General features: G+C 42.6%; 1 protein-coding gene across 3 annotated transcripts in view; it reads left to right on the top strand.

The window, feature by feature from the left end:
• Window positions 1-1245: 1245 nt before the first annotated feature.
• LOC115206148 (huntingtin-interacting protein 1) overlaps window positions 1246-27078 on the top strand; it is a 41455-nt gene continuing 15622 nt past the window's right edge. Inside the window, exons 1-7 of one of the 3 annotated variants that reach the window (XM_029772796.1) lie at window positions 1246-1533; window positions 16445-16508; window positions 17085-17227; window positions 18365-18421; window positions 25391-25471; window positions 25944-26020; window positions 26321-26382. In XM_029772796.1, coding sequence (XP_029628656.1) covers window positions 1414-1533; window positions 16445-16508; window positions 17085-17227; window positions 18365-18421; window positions 25391-25471; window positions 25944-26020; window positions 26321-26382 — 604 coding nt within the window. In that variant the 5' untranslated portion in view covers window positions 1246-1413. Of the gene's footprint in view, window positions 1534-1565; window positions 1790-7605; window positions 8116-16444; window positions 16509-17084; window positions 17228-18364; window positions 18422-25390; window positions 25472-25943; window positions 26021-26320; window positions 26383-27078 lie in introns of those variants that run through there. The other 2 variants (XM_029772797.1, XM_029772798.1) reach the window with 2 other exon arrangements.

Below are 27078 nucleotides of genomic sequence, written 5' to 3'. Positions count from 1 at the left end.
ACGTAACATAGTTAATGTGAATCCGGGATACTCAAATTAGTGGAACGGTTAAATAAGACAGAAGGTATAACACAAAGGTCTAGTGAACGTCTAGGAATCCAAAGGTTGCGTGTTTGAATCTCATCATGGACAACTTTAGCTTTTTAGATAATTAGCAGCTTTGCAACTAATTACATATTTTTAGCTACTTTACACCTACTTAGCATGTTAGCTAACCCTAACATTAACCCTTTTACCTAACTCCTAACCTTAACCCCTAACTTAGCTAATGTTAACCACAACAAATTGGAATTTGTAACATATCTTACGTTTGGGAGATTTGTAACATATTGTGCGAATTACAATTCGTAACATATCATACAAATTGGAATTCGTAACATATCATACGACATGGTTGACGGACATCCACAAATTAATACCTACCATTCAAAATGTAACATTGGCGTGTCCCGGATTTACATGTACTATGTTATGTTGACCTCTGAGTCCAGGTTGGACTTCCAACTTCATTGGCTGATCCCTTCTGGTGACACTGCTGGAGTCATGTCCAACCGGGTCATCAGGAAGGGTTAGCCAATCGTGAAGAAGAAAATTGACTACTACAGATAGCCTCAATGGCACTGCCCATGCTGTCACAGATGCTATAATAGCACAGATACAAAAATAAGTCCTCTATCTATCTCTATGGTTTGGGCAACTATTGCCCTAGTTCATCAGTGTCAAAACAGTGCAGCACATTTGCAAAAAAGCTGATTTAGACTGCATAGGGAGAAAGGTAATCAACATGAGAGCATTGGGATTATATTTTAAAATCAGCTTAGTGCAACCAGCAACCTCACTGTACATCAGGCTTAATGCTGCGTTCTTAACCAAGTGGGAAGTGGGAATTTACTACATACGACTGGGAAAAATCTGCTTGAACGGCACTCCAATTGATCATTACTAGTGGGAAACTCGTCTATCATACTGAGCTTCCATATGCTGACCTCTGACGTCACATACTAAGAAAATGACCTTGATAACAGCATTTTGGCAGTTACATGCAAAAAACAAAGCATTAACTATAAAAAGCAATCTATTAATATGTTTTCTGAACACTATCATTTGTTTACAGGCTTGATAGCTGTAGTTTGAGTTTATGGTTTACTCAGCTTCTTGGGCATGAGCGTTTCTCAACGTATTCAAAGCACATTAATTAATTTACTACTTCACAACTAGTAAATTCCCACCTCCTACTTGGTTACGAACGCAGCTTAAAAACATGACATCGTCTACAGAGGGAGACGCGGTGGACAGGCGAAATGACCTCCTGAATTTGTCGACTGCCTGAACTATTATTGTCCAATTTTATGAATAATTTGACGATATCTTTGTAGAAATATTATTTTTCAGTGGAAATTGTAAAGAGACACAATGGACCGAGTGAAGAGCTCCATGCAGCAAGTACCGAACCCAATTCCCAAAGCGCTGATTCGTCGGACCGGTGGTGCCAACAGTTTAGAACTTGAAAAGGAGAACTTTGAACGCGGTCAGGTAAAGCACTTGTTTAGTGGGAATTCTGGATTTCTTGTACAGAATTAGAAGGGACTAAGAAATGTGAAGATATTATAATAGTTATGGTGAAGCTTCGAGTTGGAACCGTCCGTTGCATTGAAGTTGGCAATGATCCGTTCAGCGTGAAAAACCATGACATGTCCGCAAGTTATCAGCTTGAGTGATTGGTGCTGCCTCGCAGGTTCGGATTTCCATGGAATTTTCTGTGAACATTGCTCATGATCTATGCACGAAGGTGTGTGTGCGCGCCAACTTGACCTAAATGAGCGAGTGTTTACAGGAATGCATTGTTTACGATGTTTGTAATACAATGTAGTAGTATAGTACCACCACACAACAGCAAGCCAACATCATCATCATCATCCCTTATTCTTAGCAGCGGGTGACATATTTGATACGAATGTTTGATCGCTATGCCTCAAATACTTTTTCTAATCTAGTAGAAGCTATCGTCACAAAGTTGATATTGCAAAGATTATAGAGACATGACATCATTGTTGGGTATTCAATGCAAGATCAAAATCTGTTGAAATAGGTCAGTCCTAAGAGCACAGATTTAGTTATTTGAGAAATTCTGCCTGATTAAGAACAGAGGTCTGATTTACCATATCTCAGGAGAGAAGACGCCCACAACTGTGGAGAGAGAGAGGCAAAATGCTGTATGTGTCTGCCTGGACAATCCATAAAACAACTACCATGTATCGAACTGCAATAAAAAGCCTTTTAGTGCATCCTGGAGACAACACTAGATCCAATGTCCTGAGAGATATTGTGATGGGTTCTGGAAAGTACAATCAGCCTACAAACTGGGGTGTGTGAGAGAGAGCTGGGTGGGACTATCATTGTTGCTTTTATCCAGGGAAATAAGTTTGAAGAAAGGGTGGGACTGAGCAGCACTGTTTGTTGATGCCCTTTATTAAATGGGCAATCCGCAGTTAAAACAAGTGTTTTGGTAAAAAGCTGAGGGATGGGGCTGTAACGACTCTCAAATTCATAGACAGAGCTATGGATGCAAGGACTGACCATCCATGATATCAACATTTTTGTTTTAATCATGTTTTGAGTTTATAGTGTTTGTTTACAAACATTGGAGTAAAGCAAGCTTATATTTTGGGTTCTGATGGGGTAGGACAGTTAAACTAAGCTCATGAGGCATTTATAAGTTATATTCTACTAGAATCAATGGGTACATATCATTCATTTATAAATCAAAAATGGGATGCATCGACTGCAGATTGACCCTTTAATGGTTTGGATGTACTTTGAATTCTAGATCCCATATAGCTGACAGGCTGTTACTCAAGAGCTGTAGTCCAGAAAAAAGCATGCTCATTTTTCATGCACGCTGCTGAGCAGGGTGGACAAGACACTTCCTGCTTGGCAGTCTCTTCCCAGATGGGGGGTAGTCAAAAAGTAGGTCAGAATCAAGCCTTTTAAATTACCCTGCTCTGCTGGGTTGTTTTTTTTTGCGGCAGATGCAACCTGCTTTTCCCATCGTCTACTACAACCACTGCTAAATTAGCCAATGAGCTTTTGAGGACTGACGATTGATCCAGAGAGCAGAGTTTTGCTGTCTCTTGTAGTCATAGTGTGCTGTGACTGTGACATTGATTTTAGATGAAAGGCTAAATGTGTAAATTTAGGATTATCACACCACGTTCCTCTCAAAATTGCTCAAATCAGATATGATTCCTAATCTGGTTGTAGCAGTTGTTTTTGTTATGGTTGATTTTTGATGGCAGTCCTAAAGCTGTTCCGCGGCGGAGGGAAGAATCAATGAAATCTTGTTTGTGCTTTAATACAGGGATTAGCCCCGAGTTAATCTGATCTGTTGTGGCTTGGATCTGCCTGAATCTGCTGGCTTTCACCACTGTCCCAAAACCACCAGTGGCTCTGCTCTAAGACCTCTGTTCAGGCACAAGCACTCTAATACAATCTAGACTGGTCCCAGATCTGTTTGTGCTGTTACACCAATGACCATAAGAGTTTTTTATGGTGTATAGAAATGTGCACTGACACAGAACAAGTCTCTAGAGTAGACTGATAGTGGTAAGGGTGAAGTCATTGGTCCCAGGGCTCCTATCTCGGTGATTCTTAGAGCCTGAGAGTCTGGTAAACAACAAGGGTGTGTTCAGATTCAGAGTACTCACTACTTCATTTTGTCCGCAGAGTTATAAAAATACCTCGCCCAGGCCCAGATAACACATACAGCATGCATGTAATGACATGTTTAGAGACCTGAAATAAGTAGTGTCCTCTCTAATTGGAGATGGAATGAATCTACAGTGTGCTTGTTTATGAAGGACTGCCATGCCTCTCTCTGGAGTTAAAGTTGTACTGCTACGTAACAGTTTCTCATCGGTCATGAAACATAACGGCACAGTTGTTAAAAAAGAGCTCAATGACCAGCTTGAGAGAAACTATTTTAGTCGTTTCAACAGTCCACCTCCACTTGAACACCGTACCACTTTAATTAACCATTTAACTTCCAGGGGAGAGCTGCTATCCAGCTCTTTCTCTTCTGGAATGACAGGCCTGACTTTGCAGGTAGCCTGGCGGGTAGGAGTGTTGGGCCAGTAACCAAAAGGTTGCTGGATCAAATCCCAGAGCTGATATGGTAAAAATCTGTCATTCTGCCCCTGAGCAAGACAGTTAACCCACTGTCAGAAACCATAGCTAAGTACTGCCTGCTACAATGACCGCGTGTCTGTCTGGATAGTGGTCTGAAATGAGAAAAACATGGCTGCGTCTGTGAGAAAGCTACTTCCGTTCAGCCTGGCACCCCACTTTAGAACCTCTCCTGGGTCTCCCAGCTCCCAAACTGGGCTTTCTATTGTGGGATACATCCTGAGAGTGACTCCACCACACAGCAATGTGGCTTACATAATTAAGTCTTAAATTTAGATCCAGATTCTTCCTGCCTGTCTCCAGCCCCCCTGCATCCCACAGCTCTCCAAGGCAGGCTGCCTCTGGATATTCAGTACGGTTCGTTCCTTGTCATTTCAGCAAGCCATGACACCCACCATCTCAGAATGTTCTGAAATTGTTTCTGTTAGAAACAGATAAGACTAGCATTCCTGCAACATTATTTGGTTGAAATCTAATTAGATCTCTGAGAAATTAAGCTAATTGATTTACTCAAATTGGCAATTTTTTATATTTATAGGATTAATATAATATTCAAAGAATCCAAAGAAATTGTCAAAAGTTCCCACGGAACCTCTACATCCCACACCAATCAGTTCTCTATGTCTGACAAGTAGCATGGAGTGTGAAAAGGCTAATATAGGCACATTTACTTTTCTTTTTTTTGCAAAAAAGTTAGCATTTGAAACAGTGGACAACAACCAACACATGGATTGCTGTCATACCTTCTCAATAGACTGCTTACAGGGTAAGGAAACCAATGTGTAATTGAGTAATTTTGGTTAACGATCCCTTTAACATTGAGCAATCACCTGGAACTGTACCATCTAGTGGCCAGAACCTGGTAATATCAGGATGTGGGATGGGACATAAACCTAACAACTTCAATGACTAATTTCACTGAACAGGGGGGAAAAAACATCACAAAATTCACTGGAAATACATTACATAGGATGTAGAAACAATATTCTGAGCCACAGTTCCAGACAACATGTCAGACGTAGAGAACTGATACTATATACTTGTTGTTGGGGATTGGCGTGGAGGGTCTGTCGGTGACAATTTATTTGAATTCCTCATGTCTTACTCATTGTTAGAAAAAGGTTTGGTCCAAATCAGATGTCGGGTACTATATTTATTGAATATTATATGAATCGAATATATTAAAATTGCCAATTTAGGTGCAATCAATTAGCTTAATTTCTTAGATCAAATTATATTTTAACTCAATTATGTTGCAGGAATGCTAATCTTATCCGTTTCTAACAACAGAAACTTTCATAACAATCTGAGATGGTGGGTGTCGAAATCCACTTGTGCCTTTTGAGAGTATGAGAGTCATTCGGACACTTTTTGAGGATGTTAAAAGTTTTCTTCTTAGATGATGTATGTTAGTTTGACTAAGAGATAGCAGTGCCACAGCATGTCTCAGTCTGGTAATCAATGCTGCCCACCCCACCGCCTGTGCCCCCTTTAGTGGAGCACTGTGGTTCCCTGGCAGCTGTGGAATTTGGAGAAGGATCCACGACCATGTCCCTTGGGCACAAGCAGAACAGCATGGCGGACCCAGACAAGCACTCTCTAATCTCTCTCTCTCTCTCTGTTACACACACACTCTTGGTCTTACTTTCTCTTCCTGCCTTTGTAAGTACCCCCACCCTGTGCTTGTACCCTGTCATTATAACCAGGGTGAGTTGGAGAGGGGTAGTTACACACACACACACGCACAGGGAGAGCGAAAGCGGCCCGGGCCCATTAAAACCACTGAGGCAGCAAAAACAGCAGGCACTGGCCTGTGACCTCATTGCACCGGCTATAGATTAAAAAGTCCTGGACATGAGTGGCAGGTCAGCCATTGGAACAAAGTGCTGAAATTATATCAAAATGGCATTAACTCTGGCTTTAATATGGATGGATTAGATATTTTAAAACCTAAAAAAGTTGATTGGACATTGGATGCTTAGGTTACATCATCACAAGGACCTACATTTGTATTATTGACTTTTAGTTCATCATTACAATAATACTTGTGATTTTAGATCTAACTTTCTGACTTCATTATTGCGTAAATCCATTATAGCTTAGTGGATACTGTTCACACACAGTAGTGATGTATAATTATTTATTTATTTATACCTTTATTTAACTATGCTCTAATGTCTGGCCTACTCAGCGATTAAATGTCGTTGTGGCATACCAGTAAGTAGGTTTTTGTTCTGGAACGGTTTTGTCTCAGCCGTGTTCAAGGCCATTTATATGAACTTTGCCCACAGAATTGAGACAGAGAGGCTTTCACCCTTAACTTGGCGTGTGTGATTGTGTGTGCTCGGCACCACCATCACTAAGGCGGAATTAATGTACGGGGACCCAGACGAAAAGAGAAACTCAGTTGTTCAAACAATCAATATTCTACAACTGACTAGAATATAAACATGATACTCATAAAGGACTAGAGTAGTGTATGTGAGAATTGCAGCCTCTCCATAGAGCCGTGCTTGATGGGTCCACCCACACCATTGGCCCACACCGTACCAGGAAGTGAAGAGACTGGTGAAGAGCAGGCTTTGTCTGAAGACAGTCTGTTTGTGTGGAGCGGCCAGTCTGCCAGCAGGAGAATGTGTCACATATTGATTACCGTGGACTATGCTCCTCACTTGGCCCTAGTAATAATAATAATTGTAACTTTAATTGTTAATTTGCTTTTCATGCATGACGCACAATGAATTCAGAAAAATACTTAATTTCATGTGTTCGGTACCACATTTCTGAGGTTATTACTAAAGAATGATATGCTTAGTCTAATATTGACTTGTTTGTGCTTTGTCAAAGTTGTTTTTTTAGATATCTAAAATTATCTGAGCTGTTTGATTTTTTTTGTGAAGATTCCAGAGTGCAATAATTTCACGATTATGACATAAACCTCTGTCTGAGAGTAACCAGAGGAGGGCACGATTTACCTAAAATGACTGATGTAAGCTCAAGTTTATAACCACATTGCCTCAGCATAGTTGAAGACTGAAAACGGCTCCTTTTTGCAGTGTCACCGTATAACTTTGATATTGACAGTGACTTACTTTAATTATGCCACTGTAGGCTACCCCTTTCGAATAGCATATCCTATTTCAGTTAGGCCCATAAACATAGGCCTACATCAGAGAGTAATGTTATGGCCACATGTGAGCAGTCCCCAAATCACAGATTATTTGTTACACTGTTGCACTGGTTATGGAAAGTTACATTGTTTACCAGCATGATGATTTGCAGTTTGCCCGAGCCGCGCTGGTCTGGTGTCTCGTCATTTATTTGACTTTTTTTCAGGATAGTATAATTTGTTACATGGTGAGGTACGAAGTTAGTTTGGGCGGGGGTTTGTGCCATCCCCAGTCTGCACCTATTGTTTCACAGAGAGAGCACGCTGTTGTTTACACAAAATCCCCGGACAGACATTAAATTATCGATGTTTAGAACCACCTGCCGTCCTGTTTAGAAATATATTTTTAAATATTGCAGTCTACAATGCTATGAAATATATATTTTTTTAAATACACGAGAGGGAGATGTTCCCGTGTGTAGCCTACTCTAGGGGTAGGTTGTCGTTTTCTAGACAGTTCTGTTCCGTTTCTCGACAGTCGGATGCTGTGGCTGGGAGCCCCCACTGTTAACTGAGCACGTAGGACCGGGAGAAGGGACACGGAAGGAAAGGAATTGGAGAGCATTTGATATCAAATCAAATCGGGACACATGTTAAGTTAACGGGCCCACTCCACCACCCTCTACCGTCTACCTCATAAGCGATTCTAGATTTCTCATTTCCCAGTTGTAGACTATTCTGTCGAAGTATTGCCATCGACCGGATTCGTCTTTGAGCTCACAGCCACCCTGCATTTTTCTGGGACTATGGATCTTAGTAAAATGGTAGGTTTCCAGATATCGATTCATTTTTCCAGTGAACATTGTTAAAAAGGCGCAACAAATATGTGTGTTCGGGGTGAGAGCGAACTAATTTGTTACCGGGATTGTTTATTTAGGAAATTACAAGTTAGGATACTGCAGTCGGGATATATGTTCATGGTCGCTCTAAATCATTTGCTGATCATGCAACTGTATCGAGTGGTGTTTTTTAAGTTGGCCGTGTAGGATATGGTTTGTTATAGGATAGTCCAGACTCCAGTCAGATGCATGTTTTAGTATAGGATATAACTAGTGTATTGGGCTATAGTTTGCTAATGAATTTCCTCCGACTGATCGGATGTTTCCCCCTTATTTTCTCACATTGGCAGTTTTCTATGGTCATTAGATAACGTAAGCACGCGCACGTTTTTCACGGTGACTAGAATATCAACGAGCTATTTCACTAGACTATAGTGTTGTTTTCTTGGAGGAAAGCGATGTCAGTCAGACTTATGGTGGCCCAGCTACTTTGCAATGCGTGTCATGGGTCAGTTAAATACTTTCTATAAGACTACTAGAGACAGCAGCATATCTACTAATAGGTTGGATTGCACAATACATTTAAAATATTTTACTATCCACCAGGGACATACGATATAGCGTTACAAACCATGCATGATTAGTTCGGACTAATAATCACTCTTATTGATAGACAACCATCACATTTTTGTTACATCATGAGTGTCATTGCAAATATCATGGCTCATAGTGATAGAGGCTATGCATGCTGTTTTGAATGATTGATCATGAATTGGCTACAACAGCAGATGGAGAGCATTGATTCAGTAATTTGTGAATAGGGGAATCCCCACTTGAGAAATCCCCTCAGGGTTAGTTCAACACTGTCTGGACTTGGTGTGAGAGTTCCAGAGCAGGTGCACTAGCAAGGCCAAAGCACCAAGACTGCCCTTTCAGTGCCAACACGGTGTAGTAGGCTACTCTAGCTCCGTTATAGAGGGGTGGGGGAAGGGGGCCAATACCAAGCTTTGTGCTCCTCCTGAAATCTCATTGATGTGGAGGTAACCATTGAGCACACACAATAGTATGTTTGAGGCAAACACTGGTTGTGATGGAATACGCTCCTCCGTTGTTCTTGGAAGCAACACGGATTGCTCAAAGTCACGTTATAAATATGTTATTGGAGCGCTGTTCACCGCTCTGGATCAAACAGACGAAGCCTCAAGGCTGCTCTCTGAGACAAGTTCCTCTCTCTCGGCCAGAGGAAGATAAAGGCCTGCCTGCCTGCCTGTCAGTGTCCTATTAGCTCAGACTCCTCTGCTTTGGTTATTCATGTCATGCACTGAGAGACAATGGTATGAAAACATCAACAGTCTTGGCAGATGCAAGAACCAAAAGCAGATATCGAATCGTTCTCAAAGAGGGCTTACTATTTTTGTGAAGGCGAACTAAAACCTAGTCTTGTAAGACTGTATTACATTTCTATAGTGTCATAGCGTCTTTATCAAGGTAAATTAGTGCAAATGTCCATAGAGAAACCACAAACTAATTCAGCGGCTGATATGCTTGCCCTTTTACAGTACTTTTATGACATCAGCACTTCTTCAGGAAGTTAGCTCCACTAGTTACACAAAGTAGATAGGAGGCCTCCCTCACAGGAGGTTGCAGGAAGCTGTCTTGTCAAAGGAGGCTCGTAAATGGACCATGGGGTTTAGGTTTTATTATGCTAGCCAGGGCCTTTGGCCCCCAAGGTCCACACTCCGGCCAGTATGTCTCTTCAACCACCTGCCGTCCTGTCTTCCAGCCCAAGCCCTACAGGAACAAAAGCCTGCTGTCGGTGAGGTTATAGACTTTGACTAATGGAGTCTTAATAGACATGAGACAATGAGAAGTAGTGCGACAATACAGTAGTATATACCTATTCAGGGTACAAAATATTTAGGCCTACCAGTTTGATTCTGGACAGTATATTCACAGTATTTTGTCATACTTTGGTCCTGAGTAAGGTCCTGTTTTTTTTTCTGAGCACATGACCTGACCAGGAAAAACTCTTTACTTAAATGAGGAGGGACTATCTGAACTTGTCCAATGAGAACACTCAATTTCTGTTGCAAAACATTTTGCTACAGTGTGCCCTAATGAACACAACCCTGGTCTAATCCATGTTGGCTCTATGTTCACATAGACAGGAAGAGTAGCCATGCTGGAGGGATTGTCTTTTATGTTTCCTTTCCCTACCATGCCAGGCTCTTAGAGGTGTAGAGTGAGTGTTCCATGGGAGCGGAAATTGACGTCAGAAATGTGAGCAAATTTGTAAAATGGTCCTTTACCAAAACAAGTAACAGAGAGGGCCCTTTTCAGTGTGCTGACCTTTTTAAAAGGGGTGGAGTTCCAACCTAAAGAAATAATATAACCTAAACCCTCTCACTTTTACGCTCTTATGGCTTTTACAACCTGTTGATTTGAGGGATGTTAGTAATATGCCTGGTTTTCAGTTTTCACATTTGCTTCCTAAAAAGGTGTTTTTAAGTGCATAGTATGATGACTGTTGTTTTCAGTCTGTCTAGTGTGATGTGATGTAATGTGAAGTGAGTAACCTTTCAGGAAGTGGCTAGGAGGTGTTTTTGGTTATTACAAAATTTCCATCTAAAGCAATCCTTGTCAGCAGGAGAGCACTATTGGTGTCAAACAGCTACAAATTGTGTGTGTGCGTGCGTGTCCTCAGGTAGGGGGGTAAAAGTTTTAAACTATGTCCAGTTGACCATTGGAGCCACCTGAAAGATGCTGGCAAAGGAAACATTATAAAAGGGGAGCTGTGAGGTCTGTTTGGGTTGGCACTGGGCACTAGGCCTGAGGAGGTAGAGGAGCTGGGTGCATTTTTCAACAGGCAGGAAATGGGCTGGACGGGGTGTGCCAAGACAGCAAGCCTGACAGACCACCCCTCTCCCCCTGCTCTCTACCACTCCCCCAGACTCACTGACCCTCTCCCCACCACAGCACCTCTGTGTACAGTGGCGACGCGTTCACAGGCAGCCATCCATGTTTCCTGTTTTCATTCCCTCCCCCCATCCTTCCCTGTTTACCCATTCCTCTTGAGGTGGTGGGCAAGTCTTAGTAGTACCACCACAGCAATCCGCTGTGCACCTCCAGTCCACGGTGCCTGATAAAAGAACTGTGGGAACAGGGAATAGTTTGTGCTGCTTGGCCTCTACTTGTGTTCTGGTGTGGCTTCAGCACTGTGTGAACAGCAGATCATCTAAAACGCTATCTCTCAAGACCACTAACCAAAAAGCACTCTTCTTCCCTGTCAGCCATGTAGGTCATGTAAGAATAGCAGCTCGCCAAACTTGTGAGAACCCAGGCTCCTTTATTTAGACTATTATTTTGATTGGATTGATTGCGTTAATTGATTGATTCAATCTATCCAATTTTTTGTTGCACAGGAGTAGAAGGTGCTATCTCTAAATGCAGATGTTTTTCAACCATCATTAACTTTATTCTGCTCTTCAACCGGTTTCCTAGAGCAGTGCTAAAAATATACTGCGTTGTCGTCATAATCATCTAGTGTCCTAGTACCGCTATGTCTGCAGGAAAAACTTGGAATAAAAAATTATCCCCATTATGCCATGGGATGGGCCATTTAGTCATGTTCATGTCAAGCAGTCAAAACCATTATTCAAATGCTTTCTTTGGGGAAATGACTCATCAATGAGAGATCGCTGCATTATTAAACAGGCACTGACTGGGCGGCTTTTAAGACACCGGCTATGTCCTGCTCAGTACTAGACAAGACCGGCTCGTACTGAATCCCAATCCACCCCTAAAGCCTGGGCACTCTTGTAGATCTCAAAGGATCTGATAGGTTTAAGCAGTATGGTAATTCCTTCACATTGTCTTCTGATAGGCTGGGTGGAGTTTTCACCATATTGTTTGCATTTATCCTTTAAGCTCAACAAGTGTGCAGACCATTAGGGTTTGTTTCTTGACAGTGTCACTGCCACACAGCCAGGTGAGGACTAGCATATCAATGGCGACAGGAGAGGCCTCTAGAGTTCTCTGTGCATTACGTAGGTGGGCCCAGTCCAGACTAGTCTGTCTGTGAGGCAAGCCTCATCCTCTGTCTAATCTCCCCAACCGCAACACACAGTCTGTTTCTCACCTCCTAATTCAATTTTCTAGAAGTCATCATCTCACTTCATCGGCTGCCCATGCTGCGACGAGACGAGTTAATTGGCCTGTCGATGCTAGCGAGCCGCTCCAGCTTCTAGTCCCATTGGCTTGCCAGGAGTCCTGGGCAGCTGGCACTCTCTTTCAGACGGACGACAAAGTCGCTCTGTGGACTAATTGGGTCGTTCCTGTGTGGGAACCGCTTGCACAAGTGCTGGGAGCCTTCCATCGTTCCTTGGATTTTTGGAAGTTTTATTTACGGAAAGAAATAGTGTGGGGTTTGACTGAAATGTAATGGTAGACACGAGTGCTATTTTTACACTGAACAAAAAATATAAACGCAACATGGAAAGTGTTGGTCCCATGTTTCATGAGCTGAAATAAAATATCCCAGAAATGTTCCATTTTGTATTTCACAACATTTTTGGGCACAAATCTGTTTACCTCCCGGTTAGTGAGCATTTCTCCTTTGCCAAGATAATCCATCCACCTGACAGGTGTGGCATACCAAGAATCTGATTAAACAGCATGATCATTCCACAGGTGCACCTTGTGCTAGGGACAATAAAAGGCCACTCTAAAATGTGCAGTTTTGTCACACAACCCAATTGGCATGCTGACAGCAGGAATGTCCACCAGAGCTGTTGCTAGATAAATGAATGTTCATGTCTCTACCATAAGCCACCTCCAATATCATTTTAGAGAATTTGACAGTACGTCCAACTGGCCTCACAACCGCAGACCCTGTATGGCGTTGTGTGGGAGAGCAGTTTGCTGATGTCAACGTTGTGAACAAAGTGGTGGCCTTGGGGTTATGGTATGGGCAGGCATAGGCTACTAACACCAATTGCATTTTATCAATGGCAATTTGAATGCATGGAGATAACGTGACGAGATCCTGAGGCCCATTGTCGTGCCATTCATCTGCCGCCATCACCCCATGTTTCAGCATAATGCACGGCCCCATGTTGCAAGGGTCTGTACACAATCCCTGGATGCTGAAAATATATGATTTCTTCCATGGCCTGCATACTCACCAGACATGTCACCCATTGAGCCTGTTTGGGATGCTTTGGATCGACGTGTATGACAGATTGTGTTAAAGTTCGCCAATATCCAGCAACTTCGCACTGCCATTCTAAGAGGAATGGGACAACATTTCACAGGCCACAATCAACTGCCTGATCAACTTTATGCAAAAGAGATGTCGCTGTGATGCAAATGGTGGTCACACCAGATACTGACAGTAATCTTTTTTCTATCCACACCCCTAGCTTTTTAAAATACATCTGTGACCAACAGATGCATGTCTATTCCCAGTCATGGGAAATCCATAGATTAGGGCCTAATTAATTTTATTTCAATTGACCGACTTCCTTATGAACTGTAACTCAGTAAAATCTTTGAAATTGTTGCGTTTTGTTTTTGTTCAGTAAAGAAGATGCTGAATGTGTTGTACTGTATTTGCAAGTGAAATCCAGATCTGAGATATTGTCCTTTTGTCCAGACTCCTGCTGAGCTGTTTTCAATACGTCTCATCCATCCTGCAGTAGATTCTCAGACAAACAATGGTGACACTTGGAAAAGGTCACACATTCGCTTGCCTGTCGTTGTCAGTAAACACAGAGGAAACCACAGGATACTTTGGTCAGATATATGGCTCTGTGTGCAGTGTTGACATGATGGCATACACACAAATCTCTTGGCTTGTGCTTGATTATCTAGCAACAGGTGTTCCACCTGTAGCACCGGTGTCCATATCAACCCTGCATATATGTTTAATGATAGAAGGCATGGCTAGTAGAGCTGAGCATGTTTTGTGGTTCATCCTCTACAGGGCTACAAGCTAAGCACAGAGACATGGATGGAGTGGAATTTGAGCCAGGGAGCAGTGTGTGTTGAGAGATGTTGGCCAGCTCTGCATTCCTCTCTTTATCCTTGTCCTCCTCCTCCTCTTCAGAAGGCACAGCTGTGACTTAATTAGACAGTCACCCTGTGAATCGATCTTGTCAATACAAAGCCCGTCTTTGTCACCTTGAGCTGTGAATATGCCGTTTGTAATGAGGCTGAGAGAAAAAGACAGAAAGAAACAGGCTATTTTGTCTACCCTTGTCATGACTCTTGTGTCCCTAGTGTGTGTATAAAGTTTTGTTGATGTTTCTATAATGCTAAAAAATCTACATGTCCGAATGAACAAGGTGTCAAATAATCACCAATCAAGCATGACTGTGTAGTGTACTACACCTAGGTTATTCCCCTGAATGCCATGGTCAGCAAGTTATTCCTTCGTGTGAGACCAACGCACTGCCTGCGCTCCCAGTGAACCACCAGTGAAGTGGACCTGTGATGATTTATCACCCTCTGCTTCCCCTCCCAGAGAGGACTCAGGACATCTGGGGGAAGTGAGATTATTCAACCTGGCCTGTCCTTTCGTGACTCTCCAGCCACTCCACTTCAGACTTCAATATCACTGTTCTTTATCTGACAACAAACTAGATGTGACACAGGTATTCATTTAAAGCAGAGATGGGCAACTGGTGGCCCCACCCCCCTTTTGTAGGCCCACAGATCAATTTAAAAATTGAGGAGAAAAAAAAGTTTTAGGAATTCAGTCGGGGTCTCAACTTACTGTTGAGAGTTAGAGTAGTAGAACACACCAGGTGCGATTTCAAAATGTGGATGTGCATCAGCAGTTTTTCACTTGTTATGTCAGTCAATGATAGTCACTCAATTAGCCCATTTCAGCCCATGTTTGATTGCTAAGTTAGTCTAGCCAGTTATCTAAACTTGTAGAAATCATGGTCGAATTATGGACTAGGGGCGGCCCTCGTTTTTGATTTTATAAGTCACTCTCACTCAGATATCATATTAACATGGCATAAGTCAGAGCAAAAATGTGTAGAATTGCAGGAAATAAGCATAACAATTGCAAACATTTCTCACCGCCCCATGGCAAAATGTATAGAATTGCATCAAACTTGCTTTAAAACTGCCACATTTTCCCTTTGCCCCTTGGCAAAATGTGTAGAATTGCAGGACATTAACTCCAAAACTTTCTCTCCTCTGTGGGGGGCCGCCAATGTATTTTTCAAGGTAGGGGGGCCCCTAACAAAATGTAGCTTAGGGCCCCCAAAAGACTAGGGCTGGCTCTGACTGCATGTGTGGGTATAGATGTGGGTACGTAGACCCGTGAGCCACTGCGGCCCCTTATGATAACTTCAGATTTTTTTGTGACCCCCATCAAAGTTGCCAATCCCTGATTTAAAGGCTCAGAGAAGAGGTGGAGGTGCATAGAGGGGCTGCTTTTCCTCTCAGATGGAGTCCGAGATCAAATAGGCCTGAAAGGGATACTCCTAATAGGCCTGAAAGGGATACTCCTAATAGGCCTGAAAGGGATACTCCTAATAGGCCTGAAAGGGATACTCCTAATAGGCCTATCACTAAAAGGGAAAAATAATGTGGCTCTTTACACAGAACTTAAAAGAATGTCTCCTAAATTGAAAAATGACAACCCTGAAGTGAAATGATTCTTCTTCTGTGTGGCTGGTGGTATTTTAGTGGGGCCCATTGTATGGAAGCACTAAGCTTTATGGGTGTGTGTGTGTGTGTGTGTGTGTGTGTGTGTGTGTGTGTGTGTGTGTGTGTGTGTGTGTGTGTGAGAGGAATCAGATGTTTACCTGGCATATGGCTGATGGGGTTGTGATGTGTGTGTGTGTGTGTGTGTGTGTGTGTGTCCTTGGCATTTGCTCAGCCCTGTTTGTTTAAACCTCTCGACTGGAGGTCGGCTACCACCACCCCAAGTGAAGCCCACACTCTGCCAGTTTACTCAGGATTGTGCTCTTGAATATTCAGTATAAGTAGGCTACAAATATTCTCTTTGTTACTGATATATTTCTATATTTTTATAGTCGCTGTCACTGTGTGTGTTCCAATGGTTCAGTTAGAGTATGGTGTTGGAAACATCAGGGTTAGGCTTTGATTGACACATCATGGGCCACATAGACCTGTAGCCTACTGTATGTGTAACTAATTGTAATTCACTTTGGCATCTGATAATTCATATAAAAGAGAGAATTATGAGTGTGTGTCTTCCTCAAGTGAGGAGTGTGAGAACACCAATCAGTGCAATGCTTTTCTCTTTCCTCTCTCCACTTACTCCTCTGCACAGGCTGTGAGCATCAACAAGGCCATCAACACGCAGGAGGTCGCCGTCAAAGAGAAGCATGCCAGGAATATCCTCTTTGTGGAGCCGGGTATGTCGCTGTGTGTGGGTGACACTGTGTGTGGGTGACACTGTGTGTGGGTGACACTGTGTGGGTGGCACTGTGTGTGGGTGACACTGTGTGTGTGTGTGTAGTGTCGGATGTTAGTTGCGCAGTGTGTGTGCGTGTGCGTGCGTGCATAGTGGTAGTGTGTGTGTTGGATAGAATCTGTTTTTCTTTGACTATAGAGAAAGGAGAGCTGTGTTTGTTGACTCCCATGTGTTTGTGCAAGCTCTTGTTCCTTCATGACTCAGGGTTGTGTTCGTGCAAAACAAAACAATAATGGAACGTGACCCTGATGTCTGCCGGGACCAGGCCATTTGTGTGTGTGTGTGAGAGAGAGAGACCGAGAGACAGACTGCTCTGTAACGGTCTTTGTGAGATGTGTGGTAGATTTTTTTTTAGCCCCTCTTGAGAGAACAATGGAAGTTGAATAGGCAAGCAAAACACCTCTCTATGTTAACCCCCCCCCCAGCAGCCTTCGTCAGAGTATGTGTGCTCTCTCTGCCATCTCCCTTGTGTTTCTCCTTGACTGGTCTGTCTCACCCTGTATCCTGGGGACCCACCATGAGAAGGGCGCCCACACTTTCTGGGCGGCGGTCAACCGGCTGCCGCTCTCCAGCAATGCGGTGCTCTGCTGGAAGTTCTGCCATGTCTTCCACAAGCTGCTGCGAGACGGCCATCCCAACGTAAGTCTGAACCCACCAACACAGCCCTGATGGGACACACCTGTGTCGCGATCTGTAAGGCGTGCAATAGAAAACATTTTGCTGCAGAAAACGGAAATGAGCATTTGTTATTGGACAAGACTTGTTAGTTCCTCCCTGTTTCACTACGTTTTCTTTTGGTCCCTAATGAACACAACCCTGAACATACTGCACACCAGAGACATGCCCATCTCTCCATAGACTTGTGCTCAAGAGGTCTAGAATGATACAATATTCCCTGTTTATTACTCGGCTGGATTTGGTTTGAAGCCAGGCAGGGTAGGGATAGAATGGGAGACTCTGACGCTCTGTGATCACTAAGATCCCACAACACTTATCCCAAGACTAGGGGTGTTAACCCTGGTCGCCCTGTCTTAATTCCTAATCTGGCCCTCCTCATCCCCAGCTTCCAATTGGCTAATTTCAACCCCTCTCCTGTCCTCTCCCCTGCATCTCTTTCCAAGGTCATTGCTGTAAATGAGAATGTGTTTTCAGTTAATTTGCCTGGTAAAATAAGGTTTAGGTCAACTAAATATAGGGGTGGTTTCCCGGAAACAGATTAAGTTTAGTCTTGGACTAAAACCGTTTTTTAAATGGTGATTCTCCATTGACCATGCTTTTAAGTCCAGGACTAGGCGTAATCTGTGTCCAAGAAACCGGCCCATAGGGAATATCATTTAAGATTTGCACTTAATTCAGAATAGCCATTAGCCTGGTCCAAGATCTGTATGTGCTGCCTTGCCAAGTCGTATTGCGTTGTCATGCCAAAAGCAAACAGATCTGGGACCAGGCTACATAGCCTCTACTTCTATTAATGTATCATACTGTACAGTGAGATGACAACCACCAGTTTAGCCACAGTAGCTACTACCTCCAGAACTAGCATTATGCACCATGAAAATGATCTGCATATTGCTGCTCACACACCCCCATACACATTCATTCACTTCTGAGCACCCAGGCAATTGCCCAACACACTGGCCTTTTTGAACAGACCCACACAATGCATACAGTACATCTTCACGTGTAGTGCTCTCTCTGTTGTATCAGTAAGATTCTGAACGTTTGGCTTGTGGCTTCAGCCTTGTCTAAATGTTCTTTCTGTCTCTGTGTGTTCAGGTGATAAAGGACTCGATGAGGAACAAGGCTGACCTGAGTGACATGAGTAGAATGTGGGTAAGGATCAGAACACAGCACTGATGGTTGGCATTACGGCCCTAAGGCCCTTCCCAACCAGACCAGGAAAAACTCTCAGCCCCAGTCATCAGGTCTACCACTCTTAACCGGCAGGCTGGCATGGACACATTGGCTGCGTCGGAAATGGCACCCTATTCCCTATATACTGCACTAAGTTTGACAAGAGGCCTATGCGGGCCCTGGTCAGAAGTAGTGCACTATATAGGGTAGGGCGGACCCCAATTAGTCGATTGTTTGGTCGATAGGCTGTTGGTCGACCAACGTTTTTATTTAGTCGAGCATTAACAAACATATGCACAGTACCAGTCAAGTTTGGACACACCTACTCATTCCATTTTTTTTCCTACATTGTAGAATAATAGTGAAGACATCAAAACTATGAAATAACACATATGGAATCATGTAGTAACCAAAAAAGTGTTAAAAAAATTCTAAGTAGCCACCCTATAAAATATACTTTGATTTGTTTAACACGTTTTTGGTTACTACATGATTCCATATGGGTTATTTCATAGTTTTGATGTCTTCACTATTATTCTACAATGTAGAAAATAGTAAAAAAAAAAAAAAAAAAAAAACTTGAATGAGTAGGTGTGTTCAAACTTTTGACTGGTACACTAATATATATATATATATATATATATATATATATATATATATATATATATATATATATATATATATATATACAGTTGAAGTCGGAAGTTTACATACACTTAATGTCCAATTCAGGATAAAAAAAAGGCAGAATCTGCGAAAGCCAGCAGGAACGAGAGGAGGATGGTTGCGTCAAGTTAAGGTTTCTTTCTTCTGGTTGTCTTGATCTCTGGCTCCCTTTTTGAGTCACTTGTGTCTTATTTCATCAAACAGTGCGCTTAAAGCATCAGACAAGCTCAATGCATATGTACTGAACAAAAATATAAATGCAACATGTTGCTTTTCATATAATGAAATCAGTCATTAGGCCCTAATCGATGGATTTCACATGACTGGGCAGGGGTGCAGCCATGGGTGGGCCTGGGAGGCCCACCCACTTGGGATCCAGGCCCACCCACTGGGGAGCCAGGCCCAGCAAATCAGAATGAGTTTTTCCCCACAAAAGGGCTTTATTACAGACAGAAATACTCCTCAGTTTCATCAGCTGTCCGGGAGGCTGGTCTAAGACGATCCCACAGGTGAAGAAGCCTGATGTGGAGGTCCTGGGCTGGCGTGATTACACGTGGTCTGTGGTTGTGAGGTCGGTTGGACATACTGCCAAATTCTCTAAAATGATGTTGGAGGCGGCTTATGGTAGAGAAATTAACATTCAATTATCTGGCAACAGCTCTGGGGGACATTCCTGCAGTCAGCATGCCAATTGCATGCTACCTCAACTTGAGACACCTTTGGTATTGTGTTGTGTGACAACTGCACATTTTAAAGTGGCCTGTTATTGTCCCCAGCACAAGGTGCACCTGTGTAATGGTGATGCTGTTTAACCTCTTACATCTAGACGTTCCGCTAGCGGAACACCTGCTCCAATATCCAATGATGGGCGTGGCGCGAAATACAAATTCCTCGAAAATCCGAAAACTTCCATTTTTCAAACATATGACTATTTTACACCATTTTAAAGACAAGTCTCTCCTTTATCTAACCACACTGTCCGATTTCAAAAAGGCTTTACAGCGAAAGCAAAACATTAGATTATGTCAGCAGAGTACCCAGCCAGAAATAATCAGACACCCATTTTTCAAGCTAGCATATAATGTCACAAAAAACAAAACCACAGCTAAATGCAGCACTAACCTTTGATCTTCATCAGATGACACTCCTAGGACATTATGTTATACAATACATGCATGTTTTGTTCAATCAAGTTCATATTTATATCAAAAACCAGCTTTTTACATTAGCATGTGACTTTCAGAACTAGCATTCCCACCGAACACTTCCGGTGAATTTACTAAATTACTCACGATAAACGTTCACAAAAAACATAACAATTATTTTAAGAATTATAGATACAGAACTCCTTTCTGCAATCGCGGTGTCCGATTTTAAAATAGCTTTACGGTGAAAGCACATTTTGCAATATTCTGAGTAGATAGCCCGGCCATCATGGCTAGCTATTTTGACACCCACCAAGTTTGGTACTCACCAAACTCAGATTTACTATAAGAAAAATTGGATTACCTTTGCTGTTCTTCGTCAGAATGCACTCCCAGGACTTCTACTTCAATAACAAATGTTGGTTTGGTTCCAAATAATCCATAGTTATATCCAAATAGCGGCGTTTTGTTGTGCGTTCAAGACACTATCCGAAGGGTAAAGAAGGGTGACGCGCCCGGCGAGTTTTGTGACAAAACATTTCAAAATATTCCATTACCGTACTTCGAAGCATGTCAAACGCTGTTTAAAATCTTTTTTTATGCGATTTTTCTCGTAAAAAAGCGATAACATTCCAGACCGGGAAACCCTGTTTTCGTTCAAAGACTGAAAATAAAAACATGGAGTCGTCTCGTTGCATGCGCGCACCAGTCTCATTGTTCTCAGATCGACCACTATCCAAATGCGCTACTGTTTTTCAGCCAGGGCCTGCAAAGTCATCTTTCAACATTCTGGCGCCTTCTGAGAGCCTATGGGAGCGTTAGAAAATGTCACGTTACAGCAGAGATCCCCTGTTTTGGATAGAGATGATCAAGAAATAGTCAGAGAGGGCACTTCCTGTTTGGAATCTTTGGTTTTGGCCTGCCAAAAGAGTTCTGTTATACTCATAGACACCATTCAAACAGTTTTAGAAACTTTGGAGTGTTGTCTATCCAAAGCTAATAATTATTTGCATATTCTAGTTTCTGGGCAGGAGTAATAATCAGATTAAATCGGGTACGTTTTTTATCCGGCCGTGAAAATACTGCCCCCTATCCATAACAAGTTAATGAACTTCTTGATATGCCACACCTACAGTGAGGGGAAAAAAGTATTTGATCCCCTGCTGATTTTGTACGTTTGCCCACTGACAAAGAAATGATCAGTCTATAATTTTAATGGTAGGTTTATTTGAACAGTGAGACAGAATAACAACAAAAAAATCCAGAAAAACGCATGTCAAAAATGTTATAAATTGATTTGCATTTTAATGAGGGAAATAAGTATTTGACCCCCTCTCAATCAGAAAGATTTCTGGCTCCCAGGTGTCTTTTATACAGGTAACGAGCTGAGATTAGGAGCACACTCTTAAAGGGAGTGCTCCTAATCTCAGCTTGTTACCTGTATAAAAGACACCTGTCCACAGAAGCAATCAATCAATCAGATTACAGACTCTCCACCGTGGCCAAGACCAAAGAGCTCTCCAAGGATGTCAGGGACAAGATTGTAGACCTACACAAGGCTGGAATGGGCTACAAGACCATCGCCAAGCAGCTTGGTGCGATTATTCGCAAATGGAAGAAACACAAAAGAACTGTCAATCTCCCTCGGCCTGGGGCTCCATGCAAGATCTCACCTCGTGGAGTTGCAATAATCATGAGAACGGTGAGGAATCAGCCCAGAACTACACGGGAGGATCTTGTCAATGATCTCAAGGCAGCTGGGACCATAGTCACCAAGAAAACAATTGGTAACACACTACGCCGTGAAGGACTGAAATCCTGCAGCGCCCACAAGGTCCCCCTGCTCAAGAAAGCACATATAGATGCCTGTCTGAAGTTTGCCAATGAACATCTGAATGATTCAGAGGACAACTGGGTGAAAGTGTTGTGGTCAGATGAGACCAAAATGGAGCTCTTTGGCATCAACTCAACTTGCTGTGTTTGGAGGAGGAATGCTGCCTATGACCCCAAGAACACTATCCCCACCGTCAAACATGGAGGTGGAAACATTATGCTTTGGGGGTGTTTTTCTGCTAAGGGGACAGGACAACTTCACCGCGTCAAAGGGACGATGGGCGGGGCCATGAACCGTCAAAGCTTGGGTGAGAACCTCCTTCCCTCAGCCAGGGCATTGAAAATGGGTCGTGGATGGGTATTCCAGCATGACAATGACCCAAAACACACTGCCAAGGCAACAAAGGAGTGGCTCAAGAAGAAGCACATTAAGGTCCTGGAGTGACCTAGCCAGTCTCCAGACCTTAATCCCATAGAAAATCTGTGGAGGGAGCTGAAGGTTCGAGTTGCCAAACGTCAGCCTCGAAACCTTAATGACTTGGAGAAGATCTGCAAAGAGGAGTGGGACAAAATCCCTCCTGAGATGTGTGCAAACCTGGTGGCCAACTACAAGAAACGTCTGACCTCTGTGATTGCCAACAAGGGTTTTGCCACCAAGTACTAAGTCATGTTTTGCAGAGGGGTCAAATACTTATTTCCCTCATTAAAATGCAAATCAATTTATAACATTTTTGACATGCGTTTTTCTGGATTTTGTTGTTATTCTGTCTCTCACTGTTCAAATAAACCTACCACTAAAATGATAGACTGATCATTTCTTTGTCAGTGGGCAAACGTACAAAATCAGCAGGGGATCAAATACTTTTTTCCCTCACTGTATTAGGTGGATGGATTATCTTGGCAAAGGAGAAATGTTCACTAACAGAGATGTAAACAAATTTGTGCACAACATTTGAGAGAAATAAGCTTTTTGTGCGTATGGAAAAATTCATGGATCTTTTATTTCAGCTCATGAAACATGGGACCAACACTTTACATGTTGCGTTTATACTTTAGTTCAGTGTAGTTGCTTTTATTAAAACACATAGGGTGTGTCTATATATGGAAAAATACACAATTAACAAACTTTCGGTCTACCAATATTTATTTTTTTTAGTTGGGAACCGTCCTAATATAGGGAATTTGGTGTAATTTTTAGAACACGCATGTCATGTACTGTACATTGACTGGGGAGTAAACTCATGATCACCCTCCTCATTATTTCCCCTCAATGCAAACTCAGTGTGGTGTGTCCATGCCGGTCTGCTGTCAGTTAGTGTTGCCATCTGAGTGACAAACATTCTAATAGGTGACAGTCACACAGCAATGTGGTCCTGCTAAACCTGAGTGACTCAACAACACACACGCTGTTGTTATGGTATCCTAATGGTGCTACTGTGTATAGACAATATCTTTACACTCTTTTGGAGGGCTGGCTGTCCAGTTAAAGGATTGATTTAGGACTGTTAATTTGACATACGTAAAATGTTTACATTAAATAACCACATTTCAACAAAAGAGTTGCCTCTGGGTTGCAGCAGTACAGTGGAAAAGCCAAACCGTTTACTGCCCATGCATTCAGTGAGCAGGATGGATGGGGGAGCAGTAGGCGCTAATGCTGACAAGTAACCTTTTCCTGGAAGTACACTTAGTTGGGTCTCTCTTGGTACTTACTGATGGTACAAAATATACGAGGACTCTGGGAGAGTGACCTTGATGACCAGTCAGTACTGCTTCCTTCCTGTTGTGACAACACACTGAGGGCCCAAAGAAAGGGAAGTGAGAAGAAGCAATTGACTTTATAGCTGGCTATTCATTTTGACACACACACACCACACTAGTGATGCATGGGTTGACTCATAACCCGCAGTCGCCGCGGTGATATCTGCGGACTGGTGGGTTTAGGGTCATGAAATATTGAGTGGTTGAATAAAGAGAAAACAATAACTTAAATCCATATGTATCATTCTATAGGCTACATAAAATGTTTATTTCATTATTTTAGGCTATCTAGCATTAGTGCATGAGCCTAACTTTAGAGCCTAACTGTACGCACGACATAGGCCTATGGCATGTCAAGGGAACTGTAACCTACTGTTCAGATGGGTTCAATAGTAATTGAAATCTGGACACTGACTGTAGGTCTATAACATCTCACAATCTTAATATTAACGCCTGCAGAATTAAACATTACTTACAGTAAAATGATACACCAATTTTAGGCAAAGTTTTGACTGGGGAACAAGATTTAGATCTTTCAGCATCTTGAGAGAATGTGAATGTGCATTTAGCCCCTCTACAGACGGTATATATCTTTTATATAAAGTTGTATATAATGTGTTTAAAATCTGTCGTCTGTATTCTGTCTCTAAATGTTGTCTTTCACTAGCAGCACCATATCGCCAAGTAAAATTCTGAGTATGTGTAAATGTACTTGGCAAATATAGGTGATTCTGATCAGCGTCATAAAAGCTGATCTAGTATTTCAACCACACAAAATATTCATCCAAGCCGAACTGAAAACTGATCAGAAACATGTCGGGTTGTTTTCACAGATCTCTATTTCCTTACAACCGGTCAAACTGATGTACAGAAAATCTTTCCCATTTAAAAAAAAATCATTATTGCATTTTCTCCCCGGTCTCTAAACATCTTTGCTCCGTGAAAGGAGCAGAGATGACAAAGAGAACTTTAGCGATGTCAACTAGATTCAAACATTCATTCTATCGACTTATTACATTATTCTGGTGAGCAAGAGTTTATTTAGTCTTCTAGGCCAACATTTAATGACAGAAGAGAAGCTACATGTATCGAATTATAGATTATAACAATTACAAGCAGAAATATGTCTAAATCAGGCAAAAACAAATCCTGCACCCCCTGTCAAAAATTGTTTTTGCCGTCTCTGACTAGCCTACAGCGCATTTGCTATATTAGGGGGTTAGGGTCAGGTGTGGGCCTCAGATTTTCACGTTATCACATATAGTCAGGCGGTTGCGGATGGGTTAGCGAGCGGGTGCAGGTGAACAACAAGCTGACTTGCGTACCACTAACAAACACACACACACACACACACACACACACACACACACAGGCCTGCACTCATACAGTGCAAGACATTACAGAAGCAGATCAATTTGATTTAATGATAAAATTCCTTCTGCAACGTCAGCAACTAGCGACTCCTTTGGAACTCTCCCAAGGCCCTGGAGAAGACCATGTCTATCTCACTTTGATCTGGTCCCCTTTTCCCCTCTGTCCACAGGGTCACCTGAGTGAAGGATATGGGAAGTTGTGCAGCATCTACCTCAAACTGCTTATCACCAAGATGGAGTTCCACGTCAAAGTGAGTAGTGCCCCAGCCTGTATGAATGACAGGCAGACCAGTATCGTCTGTCTGTCTGTTTCTGTCTCTCGCATATACCCATCTCTAAGGATATTCCTAACACAGAAACACCTTTTCTAAAACTAATGGCCTTTTAGAAATCATTAGTTAATAGATAGCTAAGCTCAGTGAAATACTGCAGGCAGCAGACTTGGTGTTGCTCTGGGGGTTTTAGTCATTGTTCCTGGAGATGGAGATGCCTACTGAAGTGAAAAAACAAGGTTAAATCTCAATTGTATTTCCTTGAATCCTCACGTCCTCTCTCCTCGTCTCCTCAAAGCACATTGGAGCAGAAGATCTGAGGTTCCTCCCCTCGAATCTTCTCCTCCGATACGTTTTGAGAAGGACGCAAGGAGAGATGAGACGAGGGAGCATGAAAATACAATTGAGATTCAGCCCGTTCTGATATGACTCGTTCTTCTCTCTCCCCCAGAATCCCCGTTTCCCCGGCAACCTTCAGATGTCAAACAGGCAGCTTGACGAGGCAGGAGAGAACGACGTCAACAACTTGTGAGTGTCGCTTGCCTTTGTTGTTCTCACCAAACCACAGAGGGCTGGATCTATAATGATACATATTCTAATATAGCCCCAATGTTCCCTTTTAATTATGATTACAAGTGTTGAAAGTGACAAATGTTGAAAATGACAAGAAAATGCAGAATGTTTTTGTTATTGCCTTCTATTAGATACTCTATATATAGCATATGACTCTTGTTATATGTATACAAACCAACTCTGGTTCATCCACTTTGTACATGCTGTGAACACTCCAATCCAACCCCTCTGTGTGTGTGTGTCCTCTCACTACAGCTTCCAGTTGACAGTAGAGATGTTCGACTACCTGGAGTGTGAGCTCAACCTATTCCTTGGTGGTAAGCTATTCCTGTCTCTCTCTCTCCATCTCTCCTCTGCAACCACGCTTATCTAAAGATGTTGTGACATAACATGGCCCTCAGCGTTCACACACAACCATCTGGTTCTAGCTTTTATATGCCAGGGTCATGTTCATCCGCGCAGTCAACGGAAAAAGTTTTGCAACGGAAAACAAACATGAGTGTTTCTTATTGGACAAGTCCAGGTAGTCCCTTTCTGTTCTTGTCCATTCTCTTCCGTTTGGTGCCTAATGAACATAACCCTGGTTTTGGCTTCAAAACTACGTCCCAATATCCACACTAGCATGCCACTTAGAATGTGTGCCCAATAAATTGCTTAATTGAAAGTAGTATACTAGTATGGACATTAAAACAGAGCTATACAGTACTCTCCTGTCTCCCAGCCACTGTAAGCTCTTTACAAAGTAAAACACACATCTTCCATCTATCTCAACATGAGTGCCCTTCGTCCTCCATTTGAACACTCAGTAGGACTAATTTCTACCCTGTCTCCTCCTCCTCCTCTCATCCATCTCACTCACACACACACACACCCTTTGCCTCCCATCAGGAGAGATGTTTTGCAGGCTAAAGCATCATGTCACCCAGGAGCTGAGAGGCGTGTGTGTGTCTGGGTTTGGCTGCACAGGAAACCACACCTCCGTGTGGAGGGAGCGACTGGGTCTGTAGGGACGG

The sequence above is a fragment of the Salmo trutta genome, chromosome 13, assembly GCF_901001165.1.
Source record: "Salmo trutta chromosome 13, fSalTru1.1, whole genome shotgun sequence".
In the NCBI taxonomy this organism is placed as follows: Eukaryota; Metazoa; Chordata; class Actinopteri; order Salmoniformes; family Salmonidae; genus Salmo; species Salmo trutta.
The sequence above is the reverse complement of the archived record's forward strand: the minus strand, read 5'-3'. Positions and strand labels throughout refer to the sequence as shown.